Here is an 18,493-nt window from a genome sequence, read left to right as displayed (position 1 = left end):
GAAATTCAACCAGCTCCGAGATGGATGTCCAAGTGGCTTACTTTGGAGTTCATTGGTCCCACCAACTCAAAGGAAGAAGTCGTCCTTGGAGGGGCTACTCCGTCGATGCAAACTTGGCGTTTCGGCACTGCAGCAGGGCTTCACTGGACAAACCAACGGTCCAGGAGTTGCAGCAGGCGTCCTCTTCAAGTTCTTCGGTTCCTTTGTCCAGTGGTCGACTCTGCCTCCCAAGCCAAAGGACTTGCCTTTTATTCAGTTCTCTCCCATTCATTCCAGTCTAGCTGTCGATCACCCACCAGGGTGGCTATCCTTGCCGGACAGACAGTCAGCCGGCCAATCACCACAGAGTGCCTTTGGGTCGCCTAGGAGACTAATCAGAGGGAGTTACGGGCACCTCCCTCACTTCCTGCCTACCCCAGACACGGGCTTCACTCCTGAATCCCGCCTAAGGCGAAATGAACAAAGAGACCAAACCTCGTGTGGCGCACAGAGAAAATCTCAAGAAGGACCTTTCCACAAAGAAATGGCGAAAAAAGAAGACTGGGTGCCATTTCGACAAGGATGGCTCCCGCGGTTGCTTTACAGCAGCTGTGAATGCAGCTCGCAGTAAATGCACACCATGGTAGTTTAAACGAAACCACTGCTACCAGCCATTCAATGAAAAAAGGGTAACATAAAAATGTTGCATGAGAATCTAGACAAAGGGGATATTAGGTAACCCCTCCAGCACTCTATTGTAAAATAGTGTGTGCTGGGTCTAGAAAGTTACAATGGTAAGTAAAGTCATTTTCACTTTACTGCTCTGGGAAACAGTAGTTTATCCCAGGGAAGGTAGTTAAACCTTTGAGAAATCTAGAAGACTCCCCTGTGTCACTGCACTGAAGGTGCTGTGTGACACAATGTAAATGATGATGTCTATGGAGTTTGTCAGACTCCACAACCAAAAGAAACAAAGTGGTAAAATTCATGAGTGGGGAAAAAGGGTCTCCCTCTCTCCAGGTTAAAAAAAAATCAAGTCCTCAAAATCCAGCAAAGTTGCTGGGGGTCTCTAAGGTGGAGGGAATTTGCAAATTTCTGAGAATTCTCCCTAACACTGGGTTCACTCAGTGAGAGGGGTCTAAGTTCCCCACACGAGGTCCTTGACAATTCGAGAATTCAATAGGTTAAAGTTCGATTTTATGTTTCTGCAGGAGACCCATTGGCATAGGAGGGGAAGGAACCATCCCTGAAATCAAGATCCACAGGGGAGGTATTACACGCTTCTGGCAGAACCAAATCAAAAAGAGTCGCTTTACTAGTATCTAGTAGGCTTCACTTTGTACTCAAGGCTCAGTCACAGGACCCAGAGGGTCGGTGTGTTTTGGTGAGGGGTGATATCAAAGGATATGCCCTGACAATGGTTTCAATCTATTGCCCGAATGAGGCCCAGGACCAGTACTGGGATTCGGTTAAGGGTCAAATACAAACCTTTGCAGAAGGTGCGCTAATAATGGAAGGGGATTTCAGCATGGTGTTGCACCCCGAAAGTGACAGAGATTAGGCCCCTGTATGATAACTAGAGCACAACGGAAGTCTTCCACACACTTCCAGAAAGTCAACATGGAATTGGGAGTGACAGACGCATACACAAGGGGACAGGGTCAGAATCATTACTCGAAGGTCTGACGCTTTCTCAAGCATAGACTATATCCTTCTGGATTCCCCCCTAATGGAGCGTGTGAGCGAGACCCATGGTCCGATCATGACTTGGTGAGAGTTCGGGTAGGGGTCCCCCAATGGGTGCAGCATAACGCTATGTGGTCATGTAACAACCAGTTACTACGGGACAGAGAACTAGCGAGGTTGGAACTGCAAGGGTCTGCGAGGCATTTAAGGCCACGATTAGGGGCGTCCTGATGGGATGAGTACAAGAAGAAAGCGGAAGAGTGCGTGCAAGGAAAGGGACCTGGAGGTGGGCTGGGGGCATGCAATCGGGTCCATACAGCCAGGGGGAAACTGAAAACCCAAATGTTCCCAGGGCAATGGGCGAAATTGCAGGAATATAAAACCAAGCTGAAGGCCCTCTTGGTCAGCCAAACAGAAAACTTTCATTTTTGAAAAGGCCAATAAAATATTGGCGTGGAGATTGAGAGAGCAGAGAAGGAGTAGAAGGGTGGACGTGATCTGCTTTTCAGGAGGTGAAAAAGTGCTTGAAGACCAGCAGATAGCAGAGGAGTTTCGATCATTTTATTGAACACTTTATACCTCAGAGTATGAAGGAGACGGGTCAGAGGTTGATAGATTCCTAGACTCCCTGCCGATACCACGTCTCCCAGCAGAGAAGGCAGAACCCATGGAAGAACCCATCACAGCCCAGGAAGTGATAGACCCAATTAGTGCCATGAAGTTGGGGCGCAGGGGGGGGTACCACCCCGTGGGAGGACAGATTCACAGTGTGCTTTTATAAGAGGTTTAGTTCCGCCCTGGCAAGTTAATCACCAAACTGTTCAACAGTGCACTAGAGACGGGGACCCTCCCACAGTCCATTTTGGCAGCACTGATAGTAATCCCAAAAGAAGGGAAGGATCCAGCCCAGTGCCAATCCTATAGGCCCATCTCCCAGTTGAATACAGATGTCAAAATAATGGCAAAATTGCTAGCCAATAGACTCGCCCGTCAGATGCCCTCATTGGTACACAGGGATCAAGTGGGGATTCATCCCGGGGCACCAGGGGCAGATAACATAAGAAAGACCATTGACCGAATGAATGAATGAATGAATGACTGAATGAGGTGAGGGGTAGGGGGCTGGAAGCACACTTGATATCGATCGACTCAGAAAAAGCTTTTGATCGAGTCGCACGACACAGTAAGCAGCGCTCAGATGCCTGAGGGTTCATAGCGCTATATAAATGCAAAATTATTATTAAGGTTATGCAGAAAATGGGGCTCGGTACAAACTTTAGGTGGTGGATATCGACACTATACAATGGCCCCACAGCAAAGGTGGCAGTTAACGGCGCTCTTCCCCCCCCAACCCCCCTTTACCTTTCTAGGCACCCAGTTACCCCAGGGTTCGGCGCACGGTATAAATAAACTAAACTAAAATAGAGGGACAAGGCCTGCCCCGTCTCTCCTTTGCTGTATGCCTTGGCCATGGAGCCCCTAGCGATCGCCATTCGGGAAAACGGAGGCTACGGGAATTCAATGCAGTGAGGTCGATTTTTAAGCTCTTATGTCCTGTCCCCTTTCTTCCATACTGCATGGGCATCCCTCCTAGGGATGGGAGACGGACCCTTTTTCACCACGAAAATCCTTCTTCCCCTATAAAGTTAGAGCCGCATAGGGGTATGGCCCTGGGAGCACGTGCTCCCCTGACTCCGCCCACTGGCGCCAGTCCCCAGTCCTCTTTTCTGCGTCGACAGGAACAGACCGCTTTAACCAGCGCTCCTGGGTTTGGTTTCGGCCTTGTAATTCCACATGCTCTTCCCCGGATATTGTCTTTTTGTCCGAGGTACCGAGGCTCAATCGGCTACCGGCAGCCAGGCCGAGGGGTCGCCAGATCCTTACGGCAACAGCGTTGAGGGACCGCAAGGTTCTGTTACCAGGGTGCACATCCAAGGGGCTACGCCCTATTACCGGACAAATGTCTGAGGGGCTGCCTGTACGCAGCACTACCGGCGACTCAGCCAAGGTCTCTACGCCTACCAGGTCTCGTCCTGAGGTGCAGGGTAGGCCACAAGATCTAACTCCAAGAGTTGTGGAAGAGGCCGGTCCCAGCGAGCCATGCACCTCGACGCAGGCACGTGGCATGCAGCTCGACAAGATTGCCGCTCGTCCAACACCACCCCCATTTGGGGAGCAGGTACCAGATAGTGTCCAGGTGGGACTGGTCTTCACCAGGTATGTGGCCTACAGCTTATCCTTTTGTGTCGCTGGGCAGATACCTGTCATGGCTACTGGGCAAGGGCCCTGTATTTCACTTCCTGCAGGGTCCCAATGGACCCAATCTTGGCGCCGATGGCACCAAGCTCATTTCAAAGTGTGCTTGGCACACAGAAGGCATGTCCAAGAAAGCTGGGCGGGGCCCTATAAGTACAAGGCAAGGCACGTGCAGAAGACAGGAGGAGGAGCAAGGTGGGACCACAAGGCGGGGCCTAAGGGGAGTGACTGGGGCCAGGCTATATAATCTGGCCTCACCCGTATACTAGACCAGCATAACGCTTACTGCCGTCCAGAAGACCCGTACCTAGTTCAGCCCCTGCGTCTTCAGTCTCCGGATCCCTTCAGCATCTTACCTTGTCCAGCACGTGCATCTTCAGTCTTCGGAAACCTCCAGTATCTTACCTGGATTCAGCCTCACCATCGATGGAAGCACTGCCAACAGCTTCCCACTCTGCAGTCGCCACGCGCATCTTACCTGGATTCTGCCAACGCCACCGCTCGAAGAAGCACCGCTATCGCTTCCGATTCTGCAGCAGCCGCATTCATCTTAACTGTCTTCTTGAATCCTCCGCGGGTGCCGCCCAGCATCCTTACCTGTCCCGAACTCCCATCAACACGAGCCATCTTCGGGCACAGCACCCACGCGGATCTTCATCTCCGGCAGCCTGCAGGAGTTCGGAAACCGCTCACCAGCTAACACTGATCAGCCGCACCTGCAAAAGGAATAAGAAACACAAGGTGAGCAATCACATAGACTTTAACACGTTAAAGCAGCGCATCTTATGAACTTGGCGCAACTTCGCAAACTGTCTACTTACCACCAGTGGATCGTCCGTAATAGACTTTTTCACCATTACACGCTCCTGAGCCATCTTCATCACTAAGAGGGAGAGAGAACAATATATGGTTACAAACAATCATTGGGGAAGAATTAACACAAAGAATACAGACAAGTATAGTTCTAAACACTTAGCTTCGAGACGGATCTGGACCAGTGACGCAACTAGGTCCATCCACAGCGCACCTGCTGAAGGACAGCTAGACGGAGAGCTCATCCTTACATAAAAACAGGTGAGCTTGCATGGGCGAAATCCTGCGTACTACATTTTGGCACGAAAGGGTAGAGGGGAACCGCGACACCACCACGCTATCCTCACTACCTCATCTTTTCTCAGGAGCAGTTCCAGCATTCCAAGTCCACGAAAACGCAGCAGTTGGGGGAGAGAAGCGATCCGAGGGAGTCAACTCCTGGGAGGGCTCCAACCGTGCCCAAACACCCCTGCAGAGGCCAGGTGAGCGTAACAATACACCCTGCAAGTAATACGGGAAAGTACGCACAGGCCCCAGCAGCCGCCTGCTACTCCATCAATATCACCTGCCACCCCACCAGCCTGTGAAGACAGGTTTTTTTGAGAAGTTTCTCACGCTGATGAGCGCCATCCTTTGGGATTTGATCAGGGGCATGCTGCCACCAGCCCCTCCGCCAGCACCTATAGTCATTCTTCCCATGGCTCTGGTGCTACAGGCCCCGGTGCAGACCCAGCTGCCCCCAGCGGGTCCTTCGATTCCGGCTCCCCTCCCTCCTACAGTTCAGGCAGTTCCACACCAGACCCCACACCAGCCTCCAGCTCTGGTCTCCAGACCTCCGCCTACTGCTCCCAGCAATCTTCCCCCGGCGCCAGACCAGTCGGACACCCTGGTGGACACTGATGAGGAGGAAGACCCCGACACTCCATCTTTAGCCAAGGTCTTCCCATTATCTACTTGCATGTTTAGCTGAATACTCGGGGCTTCCACATCCCGAGGTTGAACAACCTGAGGTGCAGGTCCTGTCCAAAGTCCTCACTCTATGCCCCGCGGCTAGAACATGGATTCCGATGCAGAAGGATTGTTGTCGCTTTGGCCAAAAAGGGATGGCTGAAACCCCATTCGGTACAGGCAGTTGGAGGGGGATACACTCTAGTTGGCAGCACGCCCCAACCACACTCTTTAGTGATTGCTGTGGCTTCCATATACTCGAAGCCACAGTCTTCATCGGCCAGCTCTTCTTCGACTCTGCTAGGCAAAAAGGAGAAGATCTTGGAGGCGTACGGAAATAATGTTTACTCCAGTGCCTCCCTGGACCTTTGTCAGTCTAACGTGGATGCCATGCTCGCAGCCGTTAACCAGAGGGTTTGGCGGGAAATAGTGGACTTCCTGCCGGAACTTCCGGTGCACAGTCAGGCACGCCTCAAGGCGGGGCTGGCTGAAGCCAAGATGGTGGCGCAGGACATCATGGAGTCCAGTCTTCTCGCACATTGATACCTCAGGCAGTGCCATTTGCATCGCCACGGAAATGAGAACGGCCTGGCACTGGGCTGCCAAGTTTTACCCCGACATCCATGAACACACATTGGACCTTCCGTTCGACGGTACCAACCTCTTTCATTCCTCCACCGATTAGGAATTGGATAAGAACAACAGTTCACAAACTGCGAAGTCATTATCCATACTTACAAAGTCCACACCCAAGACTTCCAGTCAAACGCACCAGCATTCCGACAAGGGTCGGGCCTTCAGCGGGTTCCGGGGGCTTTCAAGAACGACGGTCCAGGCAGCCTGACTGCTCCCCGAGCCAACACTGCCGCAAACCGCACAAGATGATGAATAAAGGCTTCTTTCAGTCCCCATCGTCCGCCTCAGAGGGAAAGAAGGCATGACTCTCCCCTCCGGGTCCACATGTCTCCGGTGGGGGACAGGCTTGCTCTCCACGCTCACAATTGGCGCACCAAGTTTGCGGATCCCTGGATCCTATCCGTAGTTTCCACGGGCTACCGCCTACCGGTGCCTTCCTCCCCTACCACAGATTGGTACAACAACTCTATTGGCGGAAATTCGATCACTCGTAGAGAGCCAGGCAGTGGAAGAAGTCCCAGCCTCCCGGCGGGGTATGGACTCCTACTCCAGGATTTTCACCATACACAAGACAAACCAGGCTGGCCTCGGAGTTGTTGGACCTTTCCACCCTGAACCATTCCCTCCCACTTCAAAAGTTCAAGATGGTTACCCAGCGCTTATTGCGGAGACACTATGAAAGGGAGACTGGATGTGCTCCCTGGATCGCTTACCTACACGTCCCGATTTGGCAGTCCCATCGATCCTTTCTGCGATTCCGGATCATGGGGTTCCATTTCCAAAACAAGGTTCTACCCTTTGGCCTCAGTTCAGCCCTGAGGGTCTTTACCAGGCTTATGAACGCAGTGGCAGCCCTTCTCAGGGCCCAGGGTCACCATGTCTATCCATACCTAGACGATTGGCTCATCAGGGCGAGATCCCCATACCTCCTCCACCCTCAGGAACACGCTACACGACTTGGGATTCTCCAACCTCAAGAGGTCTCAGCTGGAACCGATACAGAGTCTAACGTTCCTGGGCCTCGTCTAGGGCACGAGGTCCGAGAAAGTTTTTACATCGGAGGACAAGATCACAGCCATCAAGAAGGCCACAAGTCAATTTCTCTGCAGAGGGTTGACCTCAGCTTGGTGGTACCAACACATCCTGGGTATTATGGCAGCATGTTTTCTGGAAATACCCTACACAAGACTAAAAATTAGCAGATTACAGCTGCACTTCGCAGCCTCATGGAATCGGGAGCGAGGCTCTCAGATGGAACTCATCACCATTCCTCGCTTCCTACACCAGGTCTTAGTCTGGTGAAGCACAGGCTGCAATCTGAGGATAGGCAGGGCCTTCCGACAACCAGCACTGCAGGTTACCATCACCACAGATTTGTCCTTGGAGGGGCTGGTGTGTGACCCAGGACAACCAGTGTCCACAGAGTGTGGCCCATTCAGGAACAGGAGGCCCATATCCACTGGCTGGAACTGAAGACCATCTGGCTGGCCCTCAAAGCTTTCCTGCCGCTCATCAACGGCAAAACGATTCTTATTCAGACAGACAACTCCACCAGCATGTACTACCTCAACAAGCAGGGTGGCACCAGGTCTCCTCAGCTATGCACCCTGTCGGTCAGCATCTGGGAATGGGCTATGGCGAACAACATTCACCTGACAGCGATCCACCTCCCAGGCAAATCGAACCTGGAGGCGGATAGGCTCAGCATGCTGGGGGCGGACAATTACGAATGGCAATTGAAAATCAGGTCCTTCAGCTGGTCTTCAACGGATGGGGTCATACGCAGGTGAACCTCTTCACCACCTGGTTCAACCGGAAGTGCCCTCAGTTTGCATCTTGGCAGGGTCAGGGACTAGGCTCTCTGAGCAATGTGTTACAGATACAGTGGAACAGCATGAACGCTAATGCCTTCCCACACACGCCACTGGTACACAAAGTGGTCTGCAAGATAAGAGTCTCAGCACCTCAGTATCATTCTGATATTTCTTTGGTGGCCGGCCAGGCCATGGTTCGAATGGATTGTGTCCTCCAACCCGTTCCACATCTTTGACATGTAATGTCCACAGCTGTGCACTTCGCAAACTTTTTCGGCACAGGGCGTCCTGCGTCAATGGCTTCGGGTCCATGTCCCTCGAAGGCCTTCGTCAAGGGCGACGTCACAGGATGTTACAGTACGCATGGTGCCCGTAGCCTCAGTTCCGTTTTTTCCACAAGCGAGCCTCGTGTGTTTTCTTCGTAGAAGATGTCTTTCTCTTCGACCCCTCCGACTCCGCGGTCTGGCTTTAAGACCTGCCAGGACTGCAAGTCGAAGATGTCGCTCACCGACCCCCACCGCATTTGTTTGTGGTGCCTGGGCGAGTCGCACGACACCGACGACTTCTCCAAATGCCAGTCGCTGACTGCCAAGGCCTTGCGGGAGGGGAAGCTCCAGGTAGGTAGGTGATCTAAGCCTGTTAAATCCTGGACTTCCAAGCCCAAGGGGGTTTCCACGGACGACTCGAGGGGCGACTCTCCGCGTCAGGATTCCCGGGGATCTCGGTCCCGGAGTGGTTCCTGCCACTCGTCTTCCTCGTCCCGGCACTCTAGGAAGCGCCGGCACTGGTCGCCTTCCCTGTCCTCCTCGGAGGATGGTGCCTCGAGGAAGGTTTCGTGCCCTACGAAGTCCTCGACTCCGGAGGGACAGCTGGCGTTTAAGACATCCATGATGGCGATTTTTCAACCGCAGGACACTGGTCCGGTCGCGCCTTCTGACGAAGCCGACCAGGATCGGTCTCATTCAGTAGCTCACACGCCTTTGGGCTTGGGTTCGTGCCGCAACACTCATTGGGAGCCGTCGAGGTCCCGTACGGACAAGGAATGGAAAGGTCGCAAGAGACGTGTCTCTAGGTCTCGGTCCTCGTCCCCAGCGAGACCACAGCAACCTGTTGAGGGCTTGGCCCGGCGTCGACTCGTTCGGCGCTGTGTCCGTCCATTTCGGACTTCGACGCTTTGCCATCGTATCAGCCCGTGGTGCTGTCGGCACCTGTGTCGAAGCCGAAGCCTTCGGTGATTCCCGACGTCTAGGTTGTCGACGCACTCGTCGTCGAAGCCTTCACAATATTGCCGCCTTTGGGAATTTTTTCTCAATTTGCCGTTGGAGTACCCGGATATCATGGATCCTGCAAGCAAGGCTACGTCTAAGTCGGTGAGGCCGGTTTCCCTCTTCAAACCCCACTGGATAATATTTTTGAAGAGGAGGAAAGGTCTGTGGTTGAGGAACCTGGTGACATTGATGATGCTCCAATGTTTTCTGCTAATATTCAGTTGGAGGAATTGAGGCAGACCCTCCATGATGCAAGTGGGCTGGACACATCCCCGGAAGTGGAGTTTGGTAGACCTGAGCCTGGGGCTCATGCAGATCTTCTTATAGGAGACTCATGGCATGAGTCTCGGAGTATCTGGGCTGGGCCTCCTGAAGACTTTGTGCAGGATGATCTGACGGACATCTTGGATCAAGGTCCGTCCGCTGACCCTGTTTTGCCATTTCATCTTACCTTGCAGAAAAGGGTGGCAGCTGCTTGGCAGTCCCCGGAATCTCTTCCGGCTGTTAATAAGTCTTTAACCAAAAAATACTGCCATTCCGTTGGCGACCCCAGCTATTTGTCTACTCGCCACACTCCCGAGAGTTTGGTGGTACAGGCGGCTTTGGCCACCTCGAGGCAGGCAGCGTACCCTACCATCTCTCCGGGTAGGGACGACAAGCACTTCGACGGCTTGGCCCGGTAGGTATTTTCTTCTGGGAGCATGGCCCTGAAATCGGCCAACTCCACGTGTACTTTGGCAAGGTTTTCGCACACTCTGTGGAATGTTTCTTTGGCGGCCGAGCATATTCCCAAGGGGGAAGAAAGGGATGGGTTCCTTGCTCTAGTGCAGGACGGCAAGTATGTCATGTGTGAATCCTTTCAGTCGGGTTTGAATACGGCCGACGGTGTTAGCCGATCCATGGCTGCAAGCACCATTATACGCAGATTTGCCTGGTTGCGGAAGTCTGGTTTTGCTCCGGTTGTGCAGGCCCGTCTTCTCAACATGCCCTTTGATGGCACCCATTTGTTTGGCAGCAAGACTGACGAGAGCCTTGAGAGGTTGCAGACCTCAAAAGCTGAGGCAAAATCTTTAAGCGCCGCAGTGGGTCAACCTCTGCCTTTTCGTCCTAGGGGACAGCAGTGGAGAGGCGGTGCCTTTCGTTACTACTCTTCGGGTCCTGCTGTTGGATTGCCCTCCGCCCTGAGGGTCTTCACCAAGCTAATGGTGGTGGTGGCTGCGTACCTCAGGCGAGGGTGGGGGGATTCACGTCTACCCCTAATCCGAGTGATTTGCCCGCGGGCAAATCATTTGCATGAGAACTACCAAAAGGTTGCACCTTTCTATTGCGAACACACATACAAACTCACATCAACAGACGCATAACACTCCCCCATCCACACCCTCAGCACACCCCCAACACAAACAAACCCCACTTACCTGCATCTTCACGGTGGTTACCTGCAGTGCCAGTTCCCTTTCACTTCCGTGATTGGGAACCGGCGCTGCAGGGTCCTTTTCTTCTCTTTATTTTTTTGAAACAGAAGGCTGCGTGGGTGTCCCCCGCAGCCCCCGCTCACTATACCATGAAGTATAGTGAGCGGGGTGATGCGGGGGAAACCCCCTGCTTTATTTTTCTTTTCTTTTTTCTTTTTAAACGGTAGGCTGCGGGGGTGTCCCCCGCAGCCCCCGCTCACTATACCATGAAGTATAGTGAGTGGGGTGATGCGGGGGACAACCCCGCAGCCCCCGTTTTATTTTTTATAATGCTACCATCAAAGGTTCAAACTTTTGGTGTTCGGATCTTTGCTGGTTGCATTTTTTAGAACAAAAGGTTCATGCAAACCTTTTGATTCGGGAAAATCGTCTACCCCTACCTGGACTGACTGATCCGGGCGCGCTCTCCTGAGCTGGCTTTGGATCATCTCGGTGTCACCTGCCGCACCCTCCACAGGCTGGGCTTCTCCCTGAATTTCAAGAAGTTGCATCTGACAACTTCCCAACCGTTCCAGTACATCGGGGCTATTCTAGACATATCCTTGGGCAAGTGTTCACCTCTCAACGTAAGGGCTCATCACATTGTGCAGATGGTGGACAAGTTTCAACATGCCCAGAGTCTCCCGGCTTTCAAATTCTTAAGGTTGCTCGGCCTCATGGCATCCTGCATTTTTCTGGTGCCAGAGGCCAGGCTGTGGATGAGATCCCTGCAGTGGGTGCTCAAGATGCAGTGGTCGCAGTTCTCTGGCAGGATGTCGGATCCCGTTCAGATTCCACTCTCGGTCTCCCAGGATCTTCTCTGGTGGGCCAACGAAGGGAACTTGATTAGGGGGGGAACAGTTTTGGCAACCGTGGCCGTAGTGACTGATGCTTCCCTCACAGGATGGGGCGCTCATGCCAACGACTTGACCGCCAGCAGTCGTTGGTCTCCGTCGGAGTCCAGACTCCACATCAGTTTGTTAGAGCTGAGAGCCATCAGGCTAGTCCTGAAGGCGTTTCTGCCCTCTGTACGGGGGAAGAGTGTCCTGATCATGACGGACAACACAGTGGCCATGCATTACCTCAACAAAAAGGGGGCTTTTGGGGGGAAAGGGTCAATTCCGTTGTGCAGAGAGGCAATGCAGCTCTGGTTCAGGGCCCTCCAGCAGGAATAGGGGTAGGGGTTCTCCTTCCAGAGGTAAAGACTATCAACCTTCACGCTTGGTATTGGAAAGGTTGAGGTATAAGGATTGGGACTCCCGGATGATGTGATGGTGTGGCTTTCGGCCAGGCGGCCTGCAACAAAATCCCTGTACCGTTGCTGTTGGCGTAAATTCTGCGACTGGTGCAGAGATCACAATGTTGATCCTTTTCAGTGCTCCATTCCTATGGTTTTGACTTTCTTTGGCCCACAGAGGCCTTCAAGTAGGTACCATTAAAGGTTAGCTGGCGGCGCTGTTTATCTTTAAGCGCTCATGTCTAAAGAATGTTCTTATTTTAAGATTCCTTTTTCAGTTTCTTAAAGGACAGGACAGGTGGTCAGAGTCAGGGGAGCGCATGCTCCCATGGCTGCACCCCAGCGTGCCTCAATTTAAAGGGGAAGACTTTTCTTTCTGGTGAGAAGATTCCGTCTCCCATCCCTAGGAGGGACGCCCATGCAGTATGGCAGGAAGGGGACTATGGACTAAGAGTACGTTAGTCACTACAGTGAGTAAATTATTTATTTGCCAACGATATCCTTTGCTACCTGACAAACCTGTCGACCTCTACTGGGCTTGAAAATTGACCTCCCCAACTCCAGTGTGATGTCCACAGTGGTTGAAGTGAACGGGAGCGGTGATGCTCTACTTTTTTAAATCAAGTTTTACTGTTCATATACTTTCTTTTAAAAAGAAACCGTCTCGGAATGATTTCATTTTAAAACAAGTGTGGGAATAATTTGAATCTTGCACTTTCAGTGCACTGCACTGAACGTTTCCTTAAACAGCAGGTGCATGTTTGTGGGGGTTTGTATTGTGTGTTGGAGGAGGCGTGGTGATGGGGGTTGTGGGGAATGGGTACAGGCCAGCAGGGAACATAGTTCCACCACTACTTTTCGTACACTTCAACCACTGGATGTCCATAGGGGCAGGTGAGACGGTGACCACGGGCAGTTAGACAGTCTGTGGGATGAGAGTTGAGAACTCATCCTCTTCATTTCTGGGTATTAACCTTCCCAGTGATTTGTCCAGATTAGTAGAAGTGAACTATACCCCCCACTTGGAAAAAATAGGATTAGATCTTCTGCGTTGGGCTCTCCTCACCCTCTCATGGTTTGGAGGGCGGGTCTCAGTGAAAATGAACATTCTCCCTTGCCTTCTTTACTTATTTTCCGCCGTCCCTTCACCCCTGCCAGAAACCTTTTTTGTGAAGTTACAAGCCATGGTGAACTAGTTTATTTGGAAAGGGAAAAGGCCCAGAGTTAAGCACGCCACGTTGACTCTCCCTAGGGACTCTGGGGGCTTTGGCCTCCCGGACCTCAGGTTATATTTCAAAGCAATGCAGCTCCGAGTTATGTTGGAGCACCTGATAGAAGACATACTGGTCATATACAGAAGATAGACACGCCCACCCTAAGAATGTCAGGGACCTCTTGTGGACCCATCCGGACTTAATCGGTGCTATGGGGTCTATGGAAATAACAAAACAAATGCTCTCCTCTCGAAACCTCTCCCCTGAGCTTATTGTGAGGTGCCCCGTTTGACCTGGGAAACAAGGGATTCGGGAATACGCAGCAGTGGTTGGATGTGGGTGGCGGGGGGAGTTGGAGAGGGTAGCCCACTGTTCAGGGAGAGCACCTTCGAGTATGAACCCCTGGTAGAAGTCCTGGGAGAGCACAACATAAATTTCCTTGAATACCTGTGCCGTGAGGGTATTTTGACCGACCCCAAAAAAGGCATTCTAACAACACTCATGCCCTTACCCCTTTGGAGAAAATCTTCTGTGAATCAGCAACAAGGATGGGTGTCCTCTCTAAGATTTATAGGATCTTGGTCACGGCGGACCTGAAGGGGAGGCAACACTTCAAGCACTGCTGGGAGACAAGGGCGGGGGAGGAGATAGCGGATGATACATGGGGGAAACTGTTTAAGTTAATGTTTGCTGGGAACCTGAACACGTCAGCCATGGAGCATAACTTCAAGATCCTTCACTACTGGCGTTTGCTCCCTGCAAGGCTTGTCAAGATGTTTAAGGGGTCCTCCCCACTCTGCCCAAGGGAATGTGGACAGCGGGGAACATGGTACCAAATGTGGTGGGAGTCTCCAAATGGGCAGGTAAATTAGTCTGAAGTCCTTAGTTGGATCAAGAATCTGGTCGGCTTGGCTCCGTCCCTATGCCCCCTCTAGATCTTGTTAAGCTCCCCACCCGCTGATTAAGAAACCTCTAGGTTCCCAAAAATTGTGGTGCGCAATGCTGAGAGCCGGTACAGTGGTCCTAGCCCAGAAGTGCAAAGGCAAGACCACTCCCTACTAAGAAGGAGCTGTTAATTAAAATGTGGGATTTCTTCATTTATGATAAATTGTCTCCCATGATTAATGATAATATGGGAAGTTTCTTGATTGAGTAGAGTTCCTTTTTAGTGCAAGAGGGAGGGGAAAACTTAAGCCTCTAAGCCGAATTGTATGACCAGGGTTAAGTCTCCTCTGGCAGCTTGTGTTGGTGGGGTCAGCCTAGCTTAACAGAAAAGATATCCATACTGCTCAGCGCCAGGAAGAGCTGATTTTTTTCTTTTGGTCTTGTTTATTAGCTTCAATGTCCCAATGGATGGACTGTTATGGTAGCCCTTCTGACGGGGAAGGGTCGCGGGGTGGGGGGAATTGGAATGTTTAACGTTAGTACTGTTTGTTGAAAGTGTCTGTATATCCTTTTGAAAAACGTTATAAAATCAGTTAAAAAGAAAAAGAATGACTGTTAAGGGATTCCTTACCAACTCAATGCAAACCTCTAGGGGATTGAGGCAAGGCTGTCCCATCTCACCAACGATATTCCATTTGTATCCATCGGATATGGCTTCTAACCAAGAGGGGGTAAAGGCGTTTCCTCCAATGCTGCACGACCAACAAATTCTGTGGGTTATGTATGTGGATGATTTGGTAGTTATGAACCAAACGCTGATAGGATTACAGAGGAGGCTGACCCAGCTAGAACTCTATTTCCAGGCAAATTAATTGAGAATAAATGTACAAAAAAAACGAAATCGTGTGTAGATTCAATAACCTACCTGGGAGTTTCAATCAATTGGAATGTAAATGAGATACTTTGGATGGAGGAACTGAGATTGAAGTGTGGAAAGTGGGCAGCACAGACAAAAATGTCGCAGAATAGATTTGGGAAATTTACGCTGGTTCCAATCATAACCTTTTTATACCTGTTTCCCTGATTGGGTTTGAATTGGGCTTGCAGTCCTTAGACTCAATGATTAGGTGGAGATCTCTGAGCCTAAATCGGAAATGCGCAGAGGATGCAAATCCCCCTCCCTTTGAAATCTTAAAGTGTTAAGAATGGTAAGGAAAGGGGAGAGGATGGGATTGTGGACCCCTGGAAATCGAGATGTAGGCAATGGTTGGAAACACTTGGTCTAACTGAAGAGGTTATTGTAAATAACCCTGATAAGGCTAAGAACCAGATACAGCGAGCAGACTGAATTAATACTATAGACAAAAGAAGCATGTACATGCTACCGCTCGATCTGGCTGACGAACGAAGGTCGATAAACCAACTGCCAAGGTATCTTGTGAAATTTCCGAGCTGTAGATACAGAAATGTTTTCATGATGCTAAGATTGAACATTCTGCCAACGAGAGAGGTCCTCTCTGCGAGAAGGCAACTTTAGGACAATACCCAATTTTCTAGGTTCTGTAAGACACCAGATAGGGTGGAGCCAACAAAACACCTGTTGACAGAGTTGGTCACTGCAAGAAAGAAATGAGTGAGGTGGCAACTCGATGCAAAACGTTAACATTGGAGGCGTGGTGGGAAATGTTGATAATTGGGAAAGATAATTCATTGATTCTGGCGGCAACATCAATTCTGGAGGAAGTGTTGAAGCTCTAGATTGTACTTGAGACCTTGTTGTTCCTTTTAGATGTTTTTATTGTGGGATGGGAGGTAATGAAATGTAATTATGAAAGGTTTGTAATAAACCAACCATATTAAATTTTAAAAAAGAAACACATACAGCAGTGATGGTGCAAAACCACGCAGCTAAAATACAACTTAAACAAATAATTGGTCGTACTTGTATGTAAAAGTTGACAAGTCCATTGTTGTTTTTGTCCTGTATATCAGACATTAAACTTGGTTATATTTTTTTGTTTCAAAAATCTTTTGCTAAAGGCTGGTCTTCACTCAGGTTATATTCTCCTGGCCTCCATTTGGTCTATATTTGCAAGTGAGCGCCTAGTATCATAATGTGTATGTTCATGCAAATGTGGCTTGACTCAAGTAATCACAGCTGAGCTTTGGCTTTCTGTCAGCAGGACTTACCTGTTATCTAAACGTACATCTCAGCTTCCTCTGACATTCCATAATTGCCAGTACATACCACCAGGCATTCTGTGTTTACTGACCAAAGCATAATGAGGGTGACTATTTTGAATGCAAACCGGATAATCAGTTCTTTGTGAGTGCAGCTTTTTTTCTATTGCAGGGACATATTTGGAGAGGACTGTGTGAGCTCTAAAGATGATTCAATCCTAGTGGTCACGGTGGATGGAAAAACTGCAAATTTATCAGTGGAAACTCGGGTATGTCGATAAACTAATCACATTGCTCGATAGCGATATTTTGATACTAGTTTCGAGCGTCAGTGTTTATGAAGATAAATTAAGCAACTTCACTGAAGTATTGTGTGGAAAGTACCATATGACTATTTTATATTCACTTTTATGGTTTGCTGTTTTTTTTTATTTTTTTTTTTTAAACACTTGAAACATGGCATTTCATCTCTAATAACTACTGCACCTGTCTGGCTCGTCCCACACGACGTCGATGGCCTTGGCCATTAACCTTGCTTGCCTTTTAGATCTATCAACATGCCATTTAAACATAACCTGTTGGGCATCTTGGCCTAGTGTTAAGTACAATTTTGTAAAGCCAAACTAGTGTGGCACTTAACATATGCCTGTACTACACAAGTTGATAGAGGGACTGAGTAGCCAGGTTTATCTTAGATGGGCTAATAGGAGCTGTAGAGGAGCTGTAGAGTAGCACAATGAAATCAGTAAACACAAGGCACCAAGTAAACACTTAATTATATTAAATTATATATTTATATATACACAAGGCAAATTAAGCATTCTTTAAAAAGAAGTAACTAATAGTAACATTGAATGAAAGATAGAATTCATTTAAGCGAGAACCAATAATGCAGGTGAGTAATTATTTTCTATGCTAAACATGTTCCAGCACACTTAGCGGCATCAATCGAGGTCAATATTAGCACTTACTTTTGTTCACCATTACAAAATTGAGATTGGGAGAGAAAAGGGTTACAGTTAAAGTAGAACACACTTTCAGTTGGTTCAATAGTAAGTTTCTCCCAAAGGGATGCAGGCAGTCTTTTATCCCATCAGTAATAGTGTCAACCAGTAAAACCTGTAGTGGGTGTGGCCAGCCGGCGAGCAATGTGGACCTAGTCCCTTGGAGCTCCCTGATACGCCAGCTTACATCCTGCTAAAACATCCTGAAAACGAAGCAAATGAATAAATAAAGGAATCTGCCTGCTGGGGATCACAGGCGGAGCCAGCGAATGAAGATTGGTTGATAACCGCGGAATATAGCTGGAGACATCTGCGGTGGAGCTGCGAGCCTGTGAGCGTGCGTGGCTGAGCCTAAAATGGTTGCCGGGCGCAGGCGAGGCCACAAGTGAGTGCCGTCCACGGCAGAGAGCCGCCCAGGGTATGACACCCAGCACTAGGACCGACAGATCTGTGGACCCGGGGTGCTGGAGCGGTGGACCCTTGAGTGCCACGTTGGACCTGACGACGGTGCGGATACCACCAGCCCGAACAAAGATGGCATGTGTGACCCACTGGTGCCATACACGCATCGTGAGACTGGAGGTGGAGTGGAGAGACTGCCTGGCACCCTCTGGGGGCTGAGTAACGGTGGAAATCAGCCATCAGTGACACCAGCCCCGTGATGTGCTGGCTGTGGACCGGCCGCTGAGCCTGTGGACCCCCAGGGTAGAGGAGGGGCAACGAACACTGGTGTGGCCCCAGAGACTACATCCTGGTGGTGGTGGCGGCGGCGTGGAGGCGAGCCCCCTCTGGTCTCCTCGACCTGTTCAGCGTCTGTCTGCAACCCCACCGCCCCCCATCCCCCCGGGTGCTGCCGTGTTGTAGAATGCAAGATAAAATGAAGCTGACGCCCGGGGAACATCACCAGTGAGGCAGTGGCATCCCCTGGCCTGTGTGGAGATTACCCACTGCAAAATAACACACTTAAAGTTTACACTAGACTCTACACAGGACACCAGTGCTACGGCACAGCATAAACGCTGCCCCCCTCCCACCCCATGTGAATGTGCTAAAGCCCACTATCAGAAAGTGGCTGGGGAAGCAGAAAGTGACGCAGCAACCATACATCTACAGTCTCG

General features: G+C 50.4%; 1 protein-coding gene across 2 annotated transcripts in view; it reads left to right on the top strand.

The window, feature by feature from the left end:
* CPSF3 (cleavage and polyadenylation specific factor 3) overlaps positions 1-18,493 on the top strand; it is a 421,648-nt gene that overhangs the window by 374,105 nt on the left and 29,050 nt on the right. For both annotated transcript variants that reach the window (XM_069606000.1, XM_069605999.1), the window contains one exon: positions 16,544-16,640. In XM_069606000.1, coding sequence (XP_069462101.1) covers positions 16,544-16,640 — 97 coding nt within the window. The remainder of the gene's footprint in view (positions 1-16,543; positions 16,641-18,493) is intronic.

Source organism: Ambystoma mexicanum, chromosome 4p, assembly GCF_040938575.1.
Source record: "Ambystoma mexicanum isolate Mex_15411 chromosome 4p, UKY_AmexF1_1, whole genome shotgun sequence".
Classification (NCBI taxonomy): domain Eukaryota; kingdom Metazoa; phylum Chordata; class Amphibia; order Caudata; family Ambystomatidae; genus Ambystoma; species Ambystoma mexicanum.
Note: the sequence above shows the minus strand (reverse complement) of the source record. Positions and strands in the feature narration are given on the sequence as shown.